The 23,508-nt window shown below is 39.9% G+C and overlaps 1 protein-coding gene across 4 annotated transcripts in view; it reads right to left on the reverse strand.

Annotated features, from left to right (window-relative positions):
- Window positions 1–23,508, reverse strand: part of sbno2b (strawberry notch homolog 2b) — a 79,838-nt gene continuing 56,330 nt past the window's right edge. For all 4 annotated transcript variants that reach the window (XM_084722871.1, XM_084722870.1, XM_084722872.1 and 1 more), the window contains 26 exons: window positions 21,866–21,971; window positions 21,558–21,718; window positions 21,302–21,435; window positions 21,051–21,141; window positions 19,641–19,784; window positions 19,422–19,539; window positions 19,229–19,334; window positions 18,885–19,038; window positions 18,590–18,766; window positions 17,580–17,677; window positions 16,866–16,948; window positions 16,347–16,529; window positions 16,067–16,188; window positions 15,300–15,431; window positions 15,021–15,156; window positions 13,406–13,518; window positions 11,026–11,097; window positions 10,752–10,860; window positions 10,583–10,654; window positions 10,322–10,465; window positions 9,890–9,984; window positions 8,222–8,314; window positions 7,905–8,036; window positions 6,588–6,664; window positions 6,081–6,271; window positions 1–5,062 (listed from right to left, as the gene is read on the reverse strand). In XM_084722871.1, the coding sequence (XP_084578997.1) occupies window positions 3,882–5,062; window positions 6,081–6,271; window positions 6,588–6,664; window positions 7,905–8,036; window positions 8,222–8,314; window positions 9,890–9,984; window positions 10,322–10,465; window positions 10,583–10,654; window positions 10,752–10,860; window positions 11,026–11,097; window positions 13,406–13,518; window positions 15,021–15,156; window positions 15,300–15,431; window positions 16,067–16,188; window positions 16,347–16,529; window positions 16,866–16,948; window positions 17,580–17,677; window positions 18,590–18,766; window positions 18,885–19,038; window positions 19,229–19,334; window positions 19,422–19,539; window positions 19,641–19,784; window positions 21,051–21,141; window positions 21,302–21,435; window positions 21,558–21,718; window positions 21,866–21,971 (4,224 nt within the window). In that variant the 3' untranslated portion in view covers window positions 1–3,881. The remainder of the gene's footprint in view (window positions 5,063–6,080; window positions 6,272–6,587; window positions 6,665–7,904; window positions 8,037–8,221; window positions 8,315–9,889; window positions 9,985–10,321; window positions 10,466–10,582; window positions 10,655–10,751; window positions 10,861–11,025; window positions 11,098–13,405; window positions 13,519–15,020; window positions 15,157–15,299; window positions 15,432–16,066; window positions 16,189–16,346; window positions 16,530–16,865; window positions 16,949–17,579; window positions 17,678–18,589; window positions 18,767–18,884; window positions 19,039–19,228; window positions 19,335–19,421; window positions 19,540–19,640; window positions 19,785–21,050; window positions 21,142–21,301; window positions 21,436–21,557; window positions 21,719–21,865; window positions 21,972–23,508) is intronic.

A 23,508-nucleotide genomic window follows, 5' to 3' on the forward strand; every position in this document is an offset into this window, starting at 1 on the left:
TTCAGCAATCTTCAAGTTTTTATTTGTTTACAAAGTTAAGATTGCAATTTCATATAGTCCTTCCTTAAATGAGTAGAAAACCTTTTTAAAGAATTAGTCGAAAGGCACAAATTTTACAATATATACATTTGGATCTAAATTATAAATATATAGAAAACAAAAGCACAACCCAGAATAAAAGTGCTGAACACAGTTTCTTTTTTGTTTTTACAGAAAAAATAGGCTTTGTTTAAAAATACATACAATCAGTAGCATGTTTTTTGTTTCATTTTTTGTTAGCAATAAATTATTTGAGAGTGATATAACATTGATAACATATAATATGCAAACGGTGGAGAAACGAGAAAAGATGGTTACAGTATACACAGAGCTATCCATTAAAGATCAGAAACACAACAAGCTTGCAAAATGCTCAATCATAACCAACAAGAAAACAGTAACTTGATTATGCCATTCTTAGTGCAAAAATGGTAATAAATGATAAAAGGCCTAACTACACTATTAAAAAGCTTTTTCTTCCTAAAAATGCGGTCCATATCCCTCAAATGCACAAAGCTTTATTTGTGTAGCTATGAAACACAAAATCGAAGGCAAATCTTTTGCAGACTGATGTCTCGGAATGTGCCTGATATGGAATATTAAAAGCAAAATTAATGAGGAAAACATGCTAAAGAAAGATGCTGCGAATTAAAAAGGAAGCGTCGTGAAGAATCTGGGATACTGAGTCAGTCTCAACCTAAACATCTGAGGGAGGGGTAAAGGCTTGGACAGATCAATTGCACGTTTCAGTATAACCCAGGTGTGAATCGATCCAAAAATCTGTCAGCTTTAACATGAATTAAATGTCCAACAACTGCAACACAAATGACAACAAAAATAATGTTCCTTAAAAAAGAAACAGCCTTTGATCTTTGCCCTAAGAAGGCATAAACATTTAAAATCACCGACATGTTCACAAGGACAAACGACAAAACCCATCACATTAAGTCTAAAACATAAATACAGCAAGAGTCACAGCACAGAGTTAAGAAAAATAATAGCACATGTATTGGTTAGTTTCACCACTGTTAGAAGGGGGAAAATGATATATTTCTGCTAACTCCCCGCCGTTACACCTCTTGTAGGTTTCTTCCTGAGATTGATAATAAAAGTTCTGATATCTTATAGAGCCAGTAACTCTAGGGGTGTCTGTCTGTGGAACACTTTGGTATCTCTCTGCAAACTGAAGGCCCGGCAAAGGTCTACAAGTTGGAGAAACGATTCGACTTGAGAAAAAGCAAAAACTGAAATGAGCAGAAATAAATCCAGACACTGTACAGCAGTACAGAACAGTGCAATCTTATTTGGTGGCAGGTTATAATAGAATTTGTTTTATAGTAATCTTGAAAACTAGAAACTTCCCTGACCAAACATTTCTTTAACTACTCTAATAAGCAGGATAACATATCTAAAATCTAAATATCCCTTAAATATAAATAACAATAACTTTTATAATAACGATGACTAAAACATCAAGAACGCATTGCGCTCATCCCGTGAAAACTTACTATACAAAAGGTTGTATGCATCTCAGAATCTGTTTAACTAAAAGACTATGAAGCACAACAGAAATAAGAAGATTCATACCATGCAAAAGTAACCACAAAGCTTTGCCTGTTGAGCGTAAACAGTACATAGGCATTTATGTCTTATAACAAATGCAGAATATGGATTTATTGCTTTTTAATCACTTGAACTTATCCCGGCTTTTTTTTTGTCACGAACCAACTACAGTGCATCTTTTTCACACAAAGATGGCCAGATCTCACAGGTTTTTTAAATATGAAGTATCATACACAGTGAACATCACAAGGCTACACGTTTCACATGTTTTTATCGCCTTGACGACTGAAATTGAAACAAATTTCATGAGCAAACAACAGGATTTTCTTTTTCAGGCCTCAAGACAATAAAAACTTGAAATCCATTGTTATCTGCTGTAATTAAAGACAAATTTTCATATGTGTTGGTCAAAATGACACAAAAAACATAACAACAACGCACTCGAGACTTTCCTGAGAAATTCAAAATCAAATCAAACCAGGAGTCACATCACTAAATGTTATCGTCAGCTTTAACAAAAAGGGGTTGATAAAATATTTTGGACACAATTTTTACCCATGCTGCTCAATAATCCGTGCCATACTGACCTCGTAGCACGTTGTCGTATCAACAGAGACAGGAGGACACAGAAAGAAAGGACGTCCACTACACAGACGATCATACGAGCACATACAGGCTTAATAGGCTTCTTCCTGAAAGCAACCCACCAGCATAGTGTAACACAAACAACCGACTGACTGACTGACTGAGGGGGATAGAAGTTAAATACAAATATATTTAAATTAAAACCAATGCTCAAGAGTACAAATCTATACATTAGGCTACATGGATTTTTAAAGACTGCATTTATAGATTTCTCCAAAGGCACTGTTTGCAACAGCAGACTGCTCTTCCTCTCCCTTTTTCCTCACACTAGTGTTCATACAAGCAGGGAGAGAAACACAAGGGAGCATGAAGAAGAAGAAAACAAAAATAAAACTGAGGCATTTCATGGCTAAGCTAAAAGATTTCATGTTTTTTTTCCTCATCCTTCCAGTTCAATACTATCTCTCGTTTCACTCAAACCAAGCCTTGCATACAGCCTTGTTTTCAGTCAAGACAAACAGCCATGAAGTGAAGTAACAGTAAAGCAAAGACTAAAGATGCAAAGTCTAAAAATTTTAACTGGTGAAAGGCATTTAGAGCTTCCAGCAACTTCACCAATCATACCTCGTAAAATCAGCAGCGGGAGGTTTATTAAGGATTTTCCACACCTCGATGATGACAGAGCTTTTGTTTTGACAGCTCACGTGTTCATTAAAATACAGTTAATCACATGCTTTGTTTTCACTTTTTTTTGTTTTACAGCTGCCTTTCACTGTGGTGGACACACTTTGGTGCAGAATTCTGATATTGATCGAGCCCGCTGTTGCCTCAGCGGCCTCAAGCAGGTGAATGCTACAGGTGGATAAGAGAGAAGGGTGAGCCGAGCGCAGGACAGGCAGTGACGTGACTATAGGCCCTGAGGGGAGAGGGGAGTAGGTCCAAGGGTGCGATCACAGACAGCAGCGAACAGGACACTATCTGCTTTAAAGGAAAGGTCACCCACAAAATCAAAATGACATATTTTTCGGTATCAGCTGTGAAGACGTCTGCCTTCTCTCTGATGTAATGGAACTAGATGGCACTTATGGCTTGTGGTGCTCAAAAAACTACACTTGAAAAACTCAACACCAGTAGCCACATTTCCACCACGGGAACTTTTCCCAGGGACAAGGAACCTTTGCTGTTTCCACTGCAGGGGCCAGAGTCTACATTAAGTTGAAGACATTGTTTTACACCCAAGACCTTGGTCAGACAAAGTAAGACATTTAAAGACATGATGTTGAACTCTGAAAAACTGGGATGGACATTTTCCACTATATTCTGACTTTTTATAGACGTGGCCTTAAATTGAATACAACAATCATCTTTAATCTTTGTTGTTATAATGAATAGAATATCGCAATAAGATATCGAAGTGGCAATGAGTCAAGATAACTGAAATTAGATATTTTTTTAAAAATTGTTAAGCCCTAATTCCATTATATTAGAGAGAATGCAGACATCTGTGGTGAGATCTCCAAAACTCTGCAGCTGACACCAGAACTATCTAAATGGACAAATAACACTACAGATAAGAGGAAAATATCTATTTTTTGATTTTGGTGTGAACCGTCCCTTTAAGACCAGACAAAAAGAACAAAAAAAAAAACAAAACCAAAAAAACAAAAAACAAAAGGAAAAGTCCAGATGAGCTCTTAGTCTTGTTGCCGATACTGAATGACAGACTTCCGGTCCGGCCCAGCCTGAAGCATGCTGTGTAGAGCCTCGCGGGCGTCAAGGGCGGTGGTGTTGCAGTGGCCATTGGATAGGAAAAGAGAGTCTGACTGTGGAAGGAGATAGGGGGAAGAGAAATGAGAGGAAGAGTTGGAAAACAGAGAGGAGGACGAGGACGGGCTGGAGAAGAGAGAAGAGGAGGACGATGACGGGAGGTTGAGGCCGGCAGGGACGTGAGAGACCAGGTTGTTTGACACAGAAGAGGTTGAGGGCGTGGAGGAGGAGCTGGAGGAGGTAGAGGACGAAGGGCTGGCTTTCTGCGCAGGCATCTGGGGAGACGGGGCAAAGTCGAGAAAATCTAAAAAGTCTTGGTTGTTATTGGGCAGCAGGTTGTGATTCTGCTGTTGCTGCTGCTGCTGTTGTAGCAAAAGAGGCTGCTGGGCATTTGTTGTACTCTGAGAAATCAGAGACTCCAGATTAAAGTCATCTTCGAATGCTGACTGTCTTGTCAGACTGTCCAGATTGAGGCCACCCTCCGTGGTGTCTGGGGAGGGGGACGGCGAGCTCACAGTCAGGTCCAAGATGTCAGAGTGTAGCGACGTCTGATTGAGTGACTGAGATGGGTTCTTCAGTTGTGGGAAAGAGGGTAAAAAGGTTGCAGGGTAAAACGGTGACAGATTGGAGGTGAGTGTCGCCATGCTGGGCAGAGCGCCCTGGTTGGTGGTGGAGGTGGAGGTGGTGGAGCTGTTGTTCCAGTTGTGGGTCCTTAGCTGCGTTTGGCTGGGGTTTCTCTGCAAGGGCAGCATGGGTATGTTCTGGGAGGGCTGCTGCTGTAAAGTGGACTGGGTTTGTGTTTGCAGTCTCTGCAGCTGAGAGACGCTGCCCGTTTGTGTCCTCTGGGGAGCGATTTGGTTCAGTTTCTGTTTGAGTATCGGATTTTGGGCAAAGGACTGAACCAGCGTCTGGTTGACCATGGGTTTCTGGTTGTATAGATTTGCAAGGAGGTGTTTGTTCCCCTGCTCCATCTTACGCCTGTGTTCCTCTGCTAGTCGGTGCTCCCTCTCCTGCTGCTCCCTCTCCTTTCGTCTCCTCTTCACCTCCTCATCCATGAGCACCAGTTCCTCGCGCACACGGGCCACGCAGTTCTCTGGGATCTTGATACCTTGAGAGAGATGAGGAGGACGCTCAAGTCAGATATCAGTCTGGTAAATACACTTTTCAAAACATGATGATCCAAATCTTTCTTCATACAATGACCGTTTCATTTAAAGGTGATATCACAACACGTGTATTGATCTCTGCAATAACTGGGCTCCCAATGCAAACATTGATATTACTTGATCCTGTATTCTTCATTTTATCTCAGACAGAAACTATCAACCTGCCTTTCTGCTGACACCAATTCACGGTGGCACCTTGTCTTGCCACATTTTGTTACTGCATGTAATGCAACATAATGGCATCATCACAGCGTGTACAACGTGATGATGCAAAAGACAGAAGATAATGCACACTCTAGCTTTTATGGTTTTTGTTTCAGATCGATTTAAACAGGATCATGCAAAAAAATTAGCACCTGCGCTTAACTCATACCGAGGTTATCCTCTGGTGCTACAGTTTGTTACTATGTTTTATATCACATGCAAAATAACGCAATGGCATCATCATGAGTGCAAACATGATGATGTCTTTGCTTTTCCCTGCAAAAAGAATGACTGCCTCAGCCACTCAGCCCTTACTGACCACGGTTGGTTTTCATAGGGTTCACAACAACGGTAAACAGATTATAATGATATGTATCTACAGTCCACTTTCTTTCATATCTTTATAAAATCTGTCGTGCAGAGAAAATAAACCAGACTCTGAATCTCCAGTGAGCTTCCTCACACTGTTGGGTTTTCATAGATGTCAAGCTGAATTGCAACATGTTCTGTTTGTGTCCCAGTAATTTCATAAGTGCCACTTAGCGTCAGTGAGGTCCTCACAGGAGTTCATGAGAGGAAAATAACGAAAACAAGCAACAATTTCATTTCCTCAATCTGTCTTATAGAAGTGTCAGCACTTTTGTCAGAATTTACCATCAAAACCACTCAGTGACGTCAGGCAATTCACATTTTAACTTTTCAAGCACCATGTTATCTTTGTGAATATCACTTGTGCCGGGGGGGGGGGATACTGACCGACTTGCTTGTTATGCTGCTTGGTTTTAAGGCGGACGATCTGCAGGATGCTGGAGTTGGTGATGTCAGACACAACATCGGATACGCGCTTCCACACACGCAACAGAGCACCACACAACATGTGGTACTGACGGAGACGCATGCCCTGCAGACACTCCTGGCCTTCCTCAATTTTCTTACACTTGCCATTCCTACAGAACGTACAGAAAAGAAAAAGTCAGATATTTTATGCATACAAAGAGCACATAAGTTTCTTGCAAATAAGAAAAACTATGTGGCAGGTTGAGGGACTGCTCAGCATTTTTAATACGGTTCACTGGTCATCCGGTGATAAAGGCACATGTGAGAGTTGCAGGTTATTTCTTCATGACTAGTTCTCAGGTGATCTGCAAATCCTCGGGAATGGCATCTGACCCTAAAACCACTCAGACTGAATCCTAATAAGCACTAGCCTGATTGCATGTCTTGAGCCATTAATCCCAAGGGACACTGTAGATTCCTGCTTACCAGTTGGCATGGCTACACTTCTTGAAGGAGAAGGTGAACTGGTTCTCCCAGCTGTCCCTAGCTTCCTCTGGGGTCACCTGGAAAAGGAAATGCACAACACTGAAATCAGCAAAGGATTTATCCTATCCATGGTTTGATACAACACCATAACACATTTTTAGAGGGGCAGGGTATCTGTGTTTTTTTCTAGGTGGAAACTCCGACTCAGCTATTAGCAAAAAAGAAGTGACGTAGGTGATGCCCTCCCCTCCCTCAGCTTGAGGGTTTTTTATATAGAAACGTCACCCTGCAGAAATCTATGTCAGGTCATGTGGGAGAACATTTTTAAATGGTCTTGGGGAAAAAAGCATTTTGACACTGAAACATATGTACTTTTACCAAATTTGGATTTTTATGGACTTGTATACATGAGGAGCACTACTGGCAAGCTACAGAACTATATTAATGCCTAAGAATAACGCTCCATAATAATGGACCCACCCTTTACAAATACATCTTTAAATATCACAGAAAGCAATAAAGGGAAGGTTTTAACTTCTGACAAAATTTATATGATGCTTTTATTACATTTACAACCTTTTACTGTGCCAAAGAGAAGAGGATTATTGTGTTCAGTAGGCTTATGATGACAGGCCATCAATCATCATCCAGTTGGTCATGTAGGGAAGGGAAACTATAAAGGAACTTTATCATTCCCACTGAAATATACTTTTTATTCTTGCTCTGATCAGGTTGTTTTGATGAATTTAGGAGACAGTAAAATATAGCCATTGTTCGGTTGAAGAGTATCTTGAACATAGTCTGGTTCAGTACTATTCTGTGGCCACAAGGGGGCATCAGACTCCATATATACTTCAAATGGTAAAACCAGATGAAGAAGGAAGTATCAGTCCTGAAAATGTCCAGCTCTGTCTTTGGTCAAACCTTCCCCAAAATCAAAAACATGTTCTGTAATACTTGACATTTTAATTGCCATTAAAAACAAACAAAACTAAACTAAAAAGACAATGTTTGTGATGATATAAGCAAATTCAAAGATGACCGTTAATGGAAACATAAATATTAAGAAAACTTAAAAAATGTTTCAGTTAATAGGCACTAATGTACAGACATTAAATCGAAGAATGCTTGTGAGATAAGCTGCGGGCAAAACCATAAGTCATTTTTTCCACATCTGGATACAAACAGGATTAAATGCAGGTATTTTTGAACTGGAGAAGTTTCAATACTACTTGGTACCGAATTATTTCAGTCGATACCTTAAAAGTATTGAGTACCGATGCCCAGCCCTAATCAACAGACAAATGAGCCAGTTACCTTCCGGTAACGCTGATGCAGGTTGTCCAGACTCTCTGGGTGGGTCTGCTTGCCAATGTTGGGCTTATAGACAATGAAGTTCTTGCCTCTTCCTTGCTCAGCCAGCAGCACACATGGGTGGTTACCTCGCAGCTGTGGAGAGGCCACACAGAGAGTGAATTATATGTCTCAGCAAATAAAATAATAATTTCAGCGGACATCCATTGTGTCTTCACATTTCTATGTAGTGAGGTCTGTATTAAGTGAAAAATTCTATACATGTATGCAGTGCCTCTTACCTCAGGTTTAGTTTTCTTACAATCATAACATGGACTCACCTTTTGGGACAGGTAGAATCCCTCATCAGAACCACTGAGCTTCAGTGACCTGTTGTAGGCCTCATCCCAGGGCATCCCTCTGTCTACACTGATCTACAGGGGCAAAAAGGATCAGACACTAAAGCAGGTGCCATGAAAGTACATTAACATAATGTAACATATATTTTAAAAAAATCACAGTCACACAGAACAGTTATACAACAGTAAATAAAATTCATCACAGTCATGCATGTCCCTGACACTCTCTCTGCAATACTGGCTAAACTGGTCGTAGCTGTGCAGCAGTCTGCCCGGCTGCCAACTTCAAAATGTCAAATGCGGGTTAGCCTGCAGCCGACAGCTAAAAGCAGAAGAGACCAGTAATTATCCTGTTTCCACCTCCCACTAGTGTCGACAAAGACTCCTCAGCCCCGGGCTGAGCCTGTATGATCACAGTGTTTCTGCTCACAAAGTGACATCAATCAAACTTATAGAGTGCAGAGGTAGCTACTTGAGTTACCTCTGGGAGCGCAGGTTATGTGGAACAGATTCCACGGTTGTACAAGATCTCTTTTATGCAAAAACTGTGCACAATTCATACCACGTCATAAAAATCTTTAAGGGATAATTAAACCTATGCTATATTTAGATTATTTTCACTGCTTTACCTTGTTTTGAAACAGCCTTTTCTGACAGGAAACTGCTGTAATATAAGCCACCGTACCCCTCAAGCAGAAACAGTAATTTTACCTCAGAAGTTGCTGGTTTACCACTGCCCCGATGTTTTTTTTTGTTTTTTGTCTGTTATTGTTCTTTACTGGGTAGTTTGGATTCACCAAAGTCAAACAAATTAACCAATCAAGGCAGTGGTAGACCAGCAACTCCCATGTTCTGTGAGGTAAAATAAAATGATTTCGCCTATGCAGTGTGGCTTATATAGAGAGAGCGATATTTGCCTTACATAAAGGTGATTTCTCTCTGATGAAGTGATATATTGAGTGGCATAATATGCAACATTTTCCAAAAAAAAAAAAAAAAGTATAGACTCATATTAACATAATCCCTTTCAATCTTCATTTATAACCCACTTGAAGTGTGTAGTGGTGGCTGCATATACAGAGACCCTGTCCACAGCCTGTATTTTCTTGTTTTCTCAATTTCTTGCTGTGCTCAGGACATTTTATTACCCCAAAACACTTGTATTTGACATCCTGGGAATGAGACTCAATCAACTATTTTTCTGTCCTTGTGTTGCATTCAAGAACAGCTCAGATAAAGCCTAGTGATCCTACTTTTAAGAGGCTAAAATACATTTTGTTGCTCTCTGCTTCTCCAATCTGGGCTTGTGTCAAACAACAACTCATACAAATCTGAACTGTTGCTTTGCTGCCTTGAACTTGGGAGTCAACAAGCACTGCTAGATTGAATTTTTTGGAATGTTTTGGGTGTCATGTAAAGGCACAATAACGAGGTTTTCAGTGTTCATAATTAACGTCACATCTGAAGTTTGAGGCGGGTGAGAGGAACTGATATCTAATGCTGTTTGTATTGATTGTACTGTATCTTTTGTTATAGGGAAAAAGGGAAATCTCAGTAAACATACTGCTTGAAAAAAGATATACAATGCTGGTATTTTTCCCACAGTAATGATCTAAGGATATAAATGAGAGGAGGTTATGCTGTGCCTACCTTATAGAGAACAACCTGTCCATCCTGAGGGTTTCCAACTGTCAGGAAAGTTTCCTGCTTCTCCTCATAGATCTCATCATTACCTGGAGCAAGGTCTGTCAGAAACACAAAATAACAAGTGCCTTAGAAGATGAGGCACTATATTTCTTCTTAAATCAGTGCCTGAAGGGCTCCTCAAATCCAACCTACGATATGATGACAGACAACTGAAGAAAGGAACAGCAACTATTGTCAGTGTTACACAAAATTCCTAATGTAACTGATAAACAACTTTCATTGTTATAAAGTGTTTTACAGCTTGTCAGTATATTCCAAAAAGTAATCTTACATTTTTACTTTGGTGGTTGGGACTATGTTACATTTACATTCTTGATCACAAATTGTGTATTTACTGTATGCAAGAACCTAAAAACCAACACTTGACCTCCATACCTAATATTCCCATGTCATATTTGCCCTCCTTCTTATCCTTCTCGATTAGGTAGTCAAAGTTGTCAGTGAAGTACTGGAAGAGATAGTTCTGCTTGTGGACCTCAAGGCCCAGGATGCGATTTAAGAACTTGGTGATGCTGCAGTCTGGAAAAAAGATACAAAGTGGGATTGTATGAGGTACTTATGCACTTCAAATAATACAAACTATCCCTTTAAGTATACTGGCATAAAGTATGCCTACATGGCTGCTTGGTACTCTACCTTTCTCAGTACTGATCCCAAAGCGAGGCTCCTTACAGAAGATGCCCACATCCATCATTCCAAGTTTCATGTCTGAAATAAAGAAAAACATCAGAGTTTTACTGCTGAATCCCAGTAAATGTCGGTCTTTGTTTACACACACTACCAGTCAACCAAAGATCAAACATACCTCTGAAGAACATGGCGTCACCCACAGGGTAGCCTTTGGGAGGGGGCACCTTGTTCTCTATGTGGCCAAGGATTGCTTTGGTGATTTTATCTAGAGCCTTGGTACCATACTGCAAGACATGGGGCATGTTATCGGTATAATCAAGTTCACTCAGAAGATTCATTCAGAAACTTAGCAATGCAAATTTAACCGCTAATATAAGAGAAGTGAAATGTACAGAAAAAAACCCCAAAACACACATTTTTACAGATCAGGAGTTCTTCTATTTGCCTACCTTGTTCTCAAAGTTGTACTTGCTCAAGTCTCTGGATTCTGTGGCTCTTCTGTCTCCGTGGGTTAATGCACCCTGCAAAGTGGATTAGCAACGGTATTATTATTAGAATTAGTGGTATTAGTTTCACAGCTTCAGAGCATCATCACACTAATACAGACAGACACAGTGATGAGGGATAATATTTACTGTTGATCATCATTACACAACATCATTATCCAATGCTCAGCCTTATGAGAGGAAGAACCTTATCTTTTATAATGAATAACAAAATGATAACTACATTATTATTATTATCACTATTACTCCAATTATTACAACTTTTCAGTAGATAGCAGCAAGGACTACTAGCCCTTTCATTCATAAATTCTGCTTTTGTAAGTACAGGAGACAGTACTGAACATGACTGTGGAGTGAGTGTTATTGTACTATTTCACAAAAGTGTTGCTGCAAACACCACAAGCACCACCTTATATGATTAGCAAAAATATCTATATGTCTGATACACCTTTTACCAGTGGTTAATGATACCAACATACAGTTAAAAATTCCAGACAAATAACCAGGACTTTAACGTGTGACAGTAGTCTCACATGAATAGGTGACACTCTTAGATGAAGTAATGTTTACACCCCATTTACACCTGGTATTAAAATGTTATCTATATCCAGATACGTCATCCAGATAATAAACAACCCGATCGTGCCTTTGCGTTTATACCTGGTATGTTTTTCCATTATCTTTATTGAAATATGATCTCTGTCCTCTGAAGCATTGTTTTTTATGGGGACCCACTTTTTAAAAATGACAATACCATCGTGACCTTATCAGTAAATCCTGGGAAAAGCTCATTTGTGCATAAATGAACATTCCTGATCATATTTACTGCCATTTCCAGATCATTGTACATTATCTTGACACCTGTTATTGAAAGTATACATGTTATATACTTTATAAATAGGAAATAAATGCATTTAGGCCAAGTTAACAGGCCATCTATTGGTTATTATTTCATCTCATAGGGAAAAGAATATAGGACATTTTAGCTTTTTCATCAATGAGACAAAATAAGTGGCAGAATTAAGAGGCTCTCATTTTTATCTCTCATCAGTAAAGCAATACACATATTTTAAATGCTTTATACAAGGTATACTGCAGACATAAAGCTTGAATTTGCAGAATTTCATCAATGGTCTTTTATTTATTTGGAGACCCAAATAAAATGTCCTGTGATCACACAAACCAGTCTTTGGGAATGACTGCTCCATACCCAAAACTGTGCCTGAGCAGTTTGTGGTGGCTACAAATCAGCCCCAGCCTCCCTTAAAAAAAATCACAGTTTTCAGTCAGAGTCAGAGTTTTGCAAGTTGTTGAATTAGGGGAAACTTGATAAACTTTGTGAAATACAGTCTACAACTAATTCTTAATTGATAGTCCCCAGTTGTAAATTCGGAAACTGTATTACATTAAATTATTCCTTCCTTTGTATAAAAAACATTTTAAAAAGTACTTTTACGGGTACAAAAGATCTGCAACCGAGGTTAAGGAAAATTCAGAAGAAGCAAAGTCAACAGCAACCCAGTCTCGTATCCAGCTGCAGGGTCTGCCCACACAGAAAAATGCCTTGAGATACCAAAACAAAAGGATGTCTTAGCCAAATATGACTTCACTGCTAATCTGGAGTCAGCCGGTTCTGGAGGTATTCAGCCATCTAAAAAACAGCGACTCTGAGCGTGTGTTGCATTGGATTCAGGCAGGCGGGCGAGATGTGACCTATTCTTGATGCAGATTTACCGAACGCAGCTGGCAAACACAAGAAGGACTTCCTGGAACTGCCGTCCCATTGCACACTCCTTGCCCTTTTCCCAAAAGAACTGTCATGCTGTGTCACTATGGAAATAAATGACTGCTAGCACTGAAATGCATTGATAATTATGGAAAATAAACCTCGACTTATAAATTATCCAGACAAGCTGCTTTGCTTTTTTCTGCTTGTTCAGTTTTCCGTTATTGAGCTAGAGAAGGGAAAGACCCAGAATCTCTTGAGGTTTGTGGAGAGGAGTTGATGTAACTTCAAGCGAACCAGCAATAAAAGACACTCTGTAGAGAGGTTCCAGAAGAGGGAATACCCCAGCAAACAGGAAGGACAGAGGGTGAGGGCAGGGTGAGGGCGCAAATGGCAGACGATGGCAACCCAGAACACAACAATCAATAAACAAAAAACACAGATGCTATCCGTTTACACTGGAGCAATTCTTCTCACACTCCATAAGACAACAAGATGAAAAAGATTATTTTCCCATGGGACAGTCTTCATTCAAAATAGGGGAAAAATGAAAAACATACACATCCACACAAACACATTTTAGGCTCTGATACTTACTAGGCTCTCTAGTCTCTTAGCCACAATGGAGGCAAAACGTCTCTCTCCAGCCAACTCTGAGATGAGGAAGATGTACTCTGGGGCTGTCACCTGGTTGGACCGATGGGTGCGACCTGGAAAGACAAGAAACAGATGATCGTAAGACAGAATTTATACAACTAAAACAGTGTACAGGATTTAACATACACATCAGTAACATGTTTTAAGATATGAAATTTTTTTCACACTAACTTATGTTTATGTCAGGTTGTATGCAACTCTCCAGCTACAGTTTAATTGATATCCACAGGCAGACAGACAAAAATATGAATTTGTAAAGCCCAGATGAAAAAGCATTTGGAGATAATGTAGCTTCCATGACATATTCCCAAATGAAACAGGTAGACAGGCAGAACATAACACTGGGAGGAATCTGATTCAAACATTGAGAAGTGCATGTGTCAGAACCTAAAATACCATGCTGTTGTCAACTAAGCAACTGATGAATCCTAGCTCTATGCTGCTAAAAGTTTAAGATTGATTGATGGGTGGATGTCATGATATTTTGGTTGAAATAGGTTGTTTTTGGCCTGCGTAAGCACACGTCATATTTTGTTTTACAGGAGGAAATATGACACGGGATGTGATTTACAGTAAAAGGTTTAAAGGGTATTTTTCATTACATTAACAAAAACAAGTTTGGGATTTCATCTTAACACAAGCTGCAAATGCTGACAGAGGGGATAAATAATTCAGAACAGAAAAGTAAGAAGGGGATATTCTTGGTGGCATGCTAAAATCTGCAACATCAAATAACAGTGAAACCTGACCTTTACACTCTTGAGAGAGTATTGCCTGCTTGAACAACCACAAAAACATTCAGCAATTTTTTTCTATGGAAGTTCAGGAGACTTCTATAGAATCTCTTTCAGTATGACTGCCTGCTTGTTTTGTACAATGTGAGTGTGTGTGTGTGTGTGTGTGTGAATTTAAACCTGCCAAACAAGAATTAAGCTACATGTTTCACACAAGCAGGAAGGCTGTTAATGGAAAGAATTGCTAAAGCGGTTTGATAATTATTGCAAACAATTCTGGTTCTTCTTGGTTTGTGAAAGAGTGACTTCAAGCATACAAAAATAACCAATGAACAGACAATGCAGAGAATTTATGTTACTTGTTCCTTGTAACAAACTTGTATTTAAAACTCACACTAGGGAATACCCCAGGACACAGGAAGGACAAAGGGTGAGTCACACTCACACAAAGACATACTAAATATGATGTACAAAAAACCCCTATCATCTCATTGATAAAAACTAAAATTAAGCCAAATATTGGGTAACTCAAGCTGTTATTTGTTGTTCAGTAATGAAAAGGGAGAATAATGCTGACTTATATGTCCAACAAACAACAGAAACTTTTAAATTTGCTTGACAGACTCAAAATTTTATCTACAAAAACATTCCCTGTCAGTTACATGATATAGCTATTACATGATATTCTCTTCCTCCTCTTCTGTAACTCAGTTGTTTTTAATGGGAAAGAAGAAATGTGTCTTTTTTTAAGTTCTATTCTCAAGCATTTACTCCTGTTTACCTTTGAAAGGCCCGTTGTATGATTACATGTCGTGACTCACCAAATTGCTGAATGGCCCTGTCTGCACTCCACGGCAGCTCCAGGGTCATGTGGACCCTTCGCCTCTGGTTTTTCACTCGCTTGTCTGCCTGCAGGGAAATCCCCGAGCTGGCCGCTTCTGAGATGATAGCTACCAACTGGAAAGTAAAGAGGTTTGGATTATTGGTGGAGATCTTATTGAACCTTATTGACCTTACTGAATGTTTACAAAGTGGTAAATTTCTTTAAGATAGATTGTTTTTTATGCAGGAAATGTATCTATTTGACTGGTGTAACCGACCTTCTCTCCACTCATAAAGCGATCTTTCTCCTTGATGTTAATGTGGTCGATGGTGAGACCCTGCTCAGCTCGTGACTCATAACGGACGCTGCCATCAGGGCGCCGCACCACACGGCCCTTACGACCAGTCATCTGCAGAAAAAGTATTCACCACAATGTCAGTGAATAATGTTTTGAAAGAAATTCTGCTTAAATATCAATGTTTATTTTTGGAGTTTATGTCTGAGCACTGATAAGTGGTGACAAATGAAGAACGTGCAAAGCCCAACATAACCATTTAAATGGATACTTCAGATCATTTAACGTAGGGTTGTATGAGGAATTATAGAAACCATTATACAAAACGAACAAAATATACCAACCATATTCCATGAGTGAAATCAGTCATTTTACCTTGCAGAACATGGGAAATTCAGGTCTACCGCTGCCTTGATATGTTAGTTTTTTGTTTGTATTCCTGAATTACTTTTTTTGAATCTGAGCTGACCTTTTAAAACAACGGTTACCCTTCAAAAAAGGCTGTCTGCAGGCAAAATAAAGCAATATTTTAAATATAGGGGACACTTAAAATTATTTATTTTTTTCATGTGGACCTTTCTGAGTGGCTAAAATATGTTTTGTTGCTGAACCTGTCTACAGCAGTTCATTGCTTAGCTTCTGTGCTGGTCCTCTATCGATAACTACCTCATACAACTTGACTTCAAATAATGTGAACTATCCATTTAACCTCATATCCAAGTTTTTAGTTGATAGTCTAAGGCTTGTACCTCTGAGACTTTATCTGGTCCTCCAAACTTATCAATGAGCTCGTCCAGGGTGTTGAGAGGTAGTTCTTTTCCCAGTATGGATATTTTGGTGAGGAGGCCCTGCTTCATCTCCTCTATCCTGGCTGTGAATAGAAAACAGACGGATGTTAACCATGTATCCTCAACGGGCAAAAATAACTCATCTGGATACTTCTGCAAAGGCTAGAATAACCTCCTTTAGTTGAACTCACACATCACACCTGCTGTCAAAACACTCGTAGAAAAAAAGTCACTGTCCTACCTGTCTGGCAGCTAGTGTGGTTCACAAAGATGACATCATCATTATCTAGCAGGGAGTCTGGTGAAGAGTTGGAGTCCGTGTCCATGCCATCAGAGTCACTACTGCTGTCATCACTGATGTTGATCACACCACCACTGTCCACAGTGTGCTTGGGTACCTTGGGCTGGCGACCTCTCGGCTTCCCTGATTAGAAGCAACAACATGATAGTGAGAAATAGGAAGTACAGCTTGTCAAATCATTTGGCGAGAGGCCACAAAATAGACGCAGACTGCAAGGAAAAGGGTTAATCAGGGTTGCCAGACAGTATGCAAACCAGGCAGACAAAACATACAGATGTAGATAAATACACTGAAACACAGTGTTAACTGTTAAATTAGACTGCAGGGAAAAAGCCTGACACGTCAGCTGAGAGCTGGGTACATACACTAAGAGTGAAAAATATAATATGGGAACTGTTCTAATACTATTTAGGGGCACACATACTGTCATGGTGTCACAAATGCATCCTCCTCACTTACGTTTTCTCTTATTTCCTGGTGCCTTCTCCCTCCTCTGCTTCTCTGACGGGAAATGTTTTGTTACGAGAGACTGGAATACTCCCCTAAAGGAAAGAGAAAGAAAGGAAAGAGAGAAAGGAAGGCAATCAGGAAAACACGGGGCAGTTGTGGCGGTTAGACAGTCTGTACATTCTTGATTGGACCTCATTATATCTGTCAGGCGTTGGCAGGCAGATGAACATGTTGTGTGTGATCTAATATGCTCAGACATTCAGGCATGTCTGCTATGAGAGGTTTAGGGTCAAACAAGTTCAAAGCACTCAGCACCTGTACCATCCCTTCTTGTTTTTCTTGGAGGACATTCAAATAAAATGAAAATAATATAGCTGCTAATAACTAACTAAATTAGATTGTCTTGTTTAATTGAGGATAAACTGCATGGCCCAAATACTTATCAATTATGTGGTGAGAACGTGTTCTCCCCAAGATTGGCAAATCATTTGGCAGTTTAATGAACCAAGAAAGTGAAATGGAAGAAACCCACAGAGTGATATGGCTCCCAGCACACAATTACCCTTCCAAATAGGGTTAAAGGTCTCACAAAGGTAAGGTTCTTTACAAACTTTGCTGCTGTGAGTCTGTGAAACATTTTGTCATTTTAGTCAGTATTCTTTCAAACAAGCCTATTAGCACAGAAGCAAAAGATCTCAACAAAGAAAATATTCCTTCACTCACTCTGCTGCTGAGACAAATCTGTCGAGATGCCCATCATTCTCGTCCAGGACTTCTCTGGTGCGGGACTCTCCGGTAGACTGCAGCCCGATAACGATGCACTGTGGTGGAGAGGAACCAATACACATCAACAACTGAACAGGTAAACTGTGTTACCTGAAGAGTCATTCCTGGCACACATAATAACATCCATGTGGAGTTTTGTAACAACCAAACTGCACTCAGGTAAGTGGAAAAAAGAGGTAGGAGAGGTATTTCTATCATTATTTATAAATGTACACTATATTTTGAAGATTTTTACTGCTTTAGCTTGTTTTCAGACAACCTCTTCTGACAGGAAACCACCATTATATAAGCCAAATACAGTTCTAGCCAAAGCCTCAAGACTTGCTGAACACAGGAGTTGTGGGTCTACGGCTTCATTCGATTGGTTAGTTTGTTTGTGTTATTGTGTGGCTTTGGTGTTTTAAAGGGTTAGTTTGAATTCATCTAAGTTATACAGTAGCAGAAACACACTAATTGATTGAGGCAGTAAAGTGGTGAAAATATTCTAAATTTAGCACACACTTAAAATAATATAGATTGTTTTAGGTGGGACTTTGCGGTAGCTGGCTAAAATATGTGTTGCTGCAACCCTGTCCACAGTAACACATTGCTTAGCTTCCTTCTCCAAATTGGGTATGTCGCTGGTTATATCTACTGTAGGTAACACAATGACAATTGATAAATACCTCATACAACTACAAATAATCCGAACTATCCCTTTAGTGATGCATGTAGATCCAAGGAATAATCTCTGCTCTTCCTATGCAGGTAACAAAGTACTGGCAAAAGTCAAAATAGCGTTAATTTACACAAACCAGTATTCTGCACTTGTAATCCTTCATCACTTCTCCATACTTATGCTTATGCATAGAATTTCAGTTCCTGCTTGAATCTTCCTCTGGGTCATTTATCATCTTCAGCATTATACATACTATATGACTCAGTGTTCCAGAGTGTGCTATGCTGACCTTTCCGGCCTCCAGCTCTTTTTGGGCCAGCTCCACCAGACAGCGGACCTTGGCAGCGATACAGAGGTATTTGAAGAAGCGCTGGTGAGACGACCAGAACTGCCCCCACAGAGACTTCCTGCTGACCAGACCCAGCTCATCAGCTGCTCGCATAAACACCTGCAACGCCTCTGCCCACTGGACACAGATTCCAGAAGTTAATCATTTCTTTCAAGTAGAGTATTTTTTTTTCATTACACACACAAATAACAGACACAGCCACTTAATCCTCATTTGTGAGAAGCATGATGCTCACCAGTTTGGCAGCTTTGTTATAGACAAGTTTGAAGTCATTGTCCAGTAGGATTTCCTCAATGCGGAAAGACACCCCTGAGAAACTCAGCTGTCTTGCAATGTACATCCCGCTCACCTTCATGTCCATGGCAACAATCTCCATGGCACCGACACCTCTGCATACACATGGAATATGCTTTATTCAAAATTATTCAATCACAGGTCAAGCAGAAACCTCCTCAAACTGATTGTAAGGCATTTTCCAGCGAGCACAGTGATTTGGAGACATGTATCCACATTGACTGAAAGGATCTTAGCAAACACAAAGCTTCTGAGTGAAATTCTGCAAGGTGTCATCCTACAAACCTTTTCTCAATGGCGTGCAGGAAGTCATCAAAGGTTCTGAAGGGCGTGCCCTCACCCCAGATTCCCAGGCGGCTCATGTAGATCATGTTCTTTGGCTCAGAGGCACCTGCAATGACAAAAAGACATACTTTAAAATCTTTTTTTGAATTGTATTATTTGTATGATTATGTGTGGTTCATGTGTGCTAGCCTACCTGTGGCACTGGCATACACCACTCTGGCCCGTGGCAGTTTGTTTTGCAGGTCAAGCACTGCCTTGCCCATCTTTGTAGATGTGGCATTTTTGGCTTTGTGGCATTCATCAAAAATAATCTGTAATGGGGGAGGGTCAAGGGTAAACAGCAGTGCAGACAAGAAATGCCAATTTGTGTGAGAAAACTGTTACATGTGAGGTTGTTAAGATGAAAGGATACAACTCCATCAAAGTCTGGCTTGCACCAGTCTAGGATCTGTTTAATTCTCGTCCGGTGCTGCCCTCCTGCCTGGCTCTCTCCAATCAGCGCAGAGTAAGTTGCAAAGAGGACTCCTTCTGAGGTAGCTGTGTCTCCATATTTTATCTAAAATAACAAATCAGAGTAGAGTGGTATTTGTGAGATATGTTTGAAAAAGTACAGAGACACACAGTCACCAAATACAAATGCTGTAGCAATCCATCAATCTGCATCAATACATCAATTTAATGATCAATGATCCAATCTAGAGATGAGCCAATCCTGCACTTGGTTTTGGTCCAGTAGTGGCCAAAATCACTGGATCCAATATTGTAAGAAGAAAAATTATAATCTGATCCATCAGCCTAAATATCACATTTATTTTAATATTAAAATGTATGAAGGGTGCTGACCAGTCAACAATGCAGCTAAAAATTCAATTTGAAAAAGTTGAAGTAAAATGAAGCAGTGGTATTGCATAACTCAGTCTTTGAGCATGATGTTTTGGATAGCTTGGTTAAACTCAGTGTATCCATTAACAGGTATTACTACATTAAAGGTATTATTACCAGCTAAGTTTTAGGCCAAAAAAAAAAAAACTATCAGATTTGGACAGAATCAGTATTAGCAGATACTCAAGGTTATCAACATCAGTATCAAACATGAAAAAGTGGTATCAAGCCATCCCTAATCCAATATGATCCATGCAAAGTGAAAAACATCTATCCATATTTTCACCTTTAAGATAGCCTTTATTTTGAATTTCCCATGCTGCATGTCTGTATCACAGTTTTTATGAAGATGTAACAATGCTTGAGACGGTTTAACTGAGTTGAATTTCTTTGTGCAGACAACTTTGTTGCTGCAGGGAGTTTTTTCCCCCTTGTCCTCAGCTGCGTTTCAAACTTGAGATCAGGTGGATAGTGTGTTGCTGTGGGCTCAAAGAGTAGCTGTAACTAAACATGAGCATTCCTGACAATAAATAGAGAGAGATATATACACACTTACGTTGCTGTATTGCTTCTCTTTTGTCATTTGTAAAGACAGTTAAGTATAAGTTATGACTTCTGGCTGGGTTGTGCTGCTGCTGGGACTGAGCCAGTTAATCTCAGCCACAATAACAAAACTGTTAAAATTTCACAGCAGGGATTACATGTAAGTCAAAAAAAGCACAATAACTGACTGCTCATACAAAACAGAATAATCTATCTAACTGTTTGTGCTAAATGAGCATATTATATTGTCTCATCGCAGGCCTCATAATCTAATCGAATTAATATCATATTGTTGCAGAATTTGTGATATCGGCAAATATTGCTTCTTTTTTCTAAGAATTTAAACAGCCAACAAAAAAGTCATTTTCTCAGCTTGTCCGATTGTACTTGGACTTACCTTATTTAAGGCATGCACAGGAATATTCGGTGCATCTATGTCTTTGAGATCCCTCTCTGCATCAAATTTCAGGTCATTGGATATGCTGAACCTGAGGGCAGGAACACGGAAGTCAGTAATTCAGTCTGCTTGAACACAAACTAGCTGCTACATGCTCAGTGTATCCTGGCATACAACTGGATACAAGACACAATCATATAAAGCAATTATTGAAACCCAATGAAACAGTTTTTCTTTGGCTTCTCCCTTACCATAGTGCTTTCTTCCTTCCCTTAAGGTAGTTCTCCAGGATGATTCCTGCCACAGTGCGTCCCTTCCCAACCCCTGCCCCATCTCCGATCAGGAAGCCAGCCCTCTGGTTGTTCTGGAGGATAACCTCGTGTTGCTGAAGGCGCACAAAGAGCAAACACATGAACAAAAATGCCTGCACAATCAACACATTAATCATTCATAGTACCAGAATGAAAAAGTGCTTCATGTGCTGTGTGTATGTGACCCTGTGTGTACCTGGCAGGCGTAGATGATGGCCTCTAGCTGCAGAGCGGACAGCAGGCCAGAGTTAATAGTTGACTCAGGGATAGACAGAGTGTATGTGATGTCAGGAGGAGGGACACTGGAGAGCGTGTTGGTCTCCACCACTATGTCAGGATGAGAAATTCCTATAGTGGCTGAAGAGAGGAAGAAACAGAACAGCAGTTTAAAAAAGGGACACATTTTTCAAACACGTTAATAACAAACTGCATGAAAGTCTTGCCATATTTAATGTAGATGCATTAATAAATAACTGGATGTTGGCATTCAGTCTAGTGACCTACATTTGGAAGGTTTGTACTCAGCATATGTGTCTACATGTCCTAGTTCCTCTGTCTCCTCTTCTTCAGCATCCTCTTCTTCATCTGGTGGCGGCTGGGTTCTCTGAGCCTGGAAAAACAATAAATATAAATACTGACATTAAGAGTAGCCACATTTGGGAGTTACACTTCTTGTTTTAAGTTAGGTTGAGATGCGGAAGAAAAGAGAGTTTGGCTGAAAGTCAGAGGCAGGTGAGCAGATAGTGAAAAGTTAGTACAGCACATGTAGAGTTCCTCATCAAGGAATGTAAACCAGTGCAGAGGTAAAGCAGAGGTGAGTAGGAATGAGTTATATTTACTCTGTTACAGGTACTTAGGTAACTTTTATGAGAAACTGTAATGCAGCATATGTTTTTAGTTTTTACTGTCCTGGTGTACATGTGGCAGGTTACTGTATCACAAATTAATACAGGTTATATGTTCACTTCTTTACTTTACCCTGAGGAAGACCAACTGTAGTTAAAATAATTCCACCAATATCCATATCAAATAAAAGACTTGAGGGAAAAGAGAGTAGTGAGTTAGTGTTTTTTCTTGCTACTGAAGTAGTTCTTTCATACTCTTCCCACCTCTGCAGTAAAGTCTCAAATGAAACAGAAAGGTGCATAAAACCAGTTGAAGCAGAATGAAAGAGAGCTTTGAAACATGTTGACAAAAGACTGCTTTACATACTCAGGCAAAGTCAGATTACGTTATCTGAGAAACTGGAAATGCAAAAGGGCCCAATTTTGATAGACAGGTTAACATTACACTGCCTCTATTGTTGTCATATTTAAAAAGACAATGCATTATATGGAATAATCTGTTCTTTATGCTAGGTGCATTTGCAGAATGTCCAGCACATGCAATGTGCAGCAACACTTTCAACATCTGTGGTAATACAGACTTGCCAAAGAAGGCACAAGCACTACAGTTTCACTCAACACGTGTGACTAACTTCATCTGCCAAAATTTGGGCCTAAAGTCTTTAATTAGTTGCATGTTTTTTGCTATGTAAAACAATCTAAGTGTTATCTTGTATTGGATGACACAGAGTAATAACAGCTGCACATTAGATATGTGACATCCAACTATCTGTGCAGTAGGGGTGCAACGGATCACAGTTGAACCGCGTTCCGTACGGATCGCCCTCTACGGTTCGGCACGTGTGATCCGTGGACTACATGTGAGCATCATTGTTTTACTGTCACTGTTATTTTTTGTATAAGTTATAATACCTGAAATCTCAATGCAGAGTTGCAGTGAACAGACAGGACAGATGCTGCTGTGTGCAGCGCATCTCTGTGAAGAGCGACTGATTTAAAAGCCATCACATCGCCTTGAGTGAAATCCAGACCATAACGTTTTTTACTGATGTAACTCTGCTATCACCAAAGAAACAGATCATAAAACTGTGATGTTTATTGAAATTTTGGTGATATCAGCTGTCTTAACTTCTACACAGCTCCTCTCTGCTCACTGGTGCAGCTCTGTCTTGCCCCGTCTGTGACACAGTGTGTCTGCTGATTGATTGATTACTCATGACTTCTAACCAATCAGATGTGCTGTGCTGTAGGCGGGACATTGAGCCAGACTACAGAGCGTAGTTGTGTATTATAATGTACAGT

Source organism: Lutjanus erythropterus, chromosome 7 (genome assembly GCF_056507025.1).
Source record: "Lutjanus erythropterus isolate fLutEry1 chromosome 7, fLutEry1.hap2, whole genome shotgun sequence".
In the NCBI taxonomy this organism is placed as follows: Eukaryota; Metazoa; Chordata; class Actinopteri; order Lutjaniformes; family Lutjanidae; genus Lutjanus; species Lutjanus erythropterus.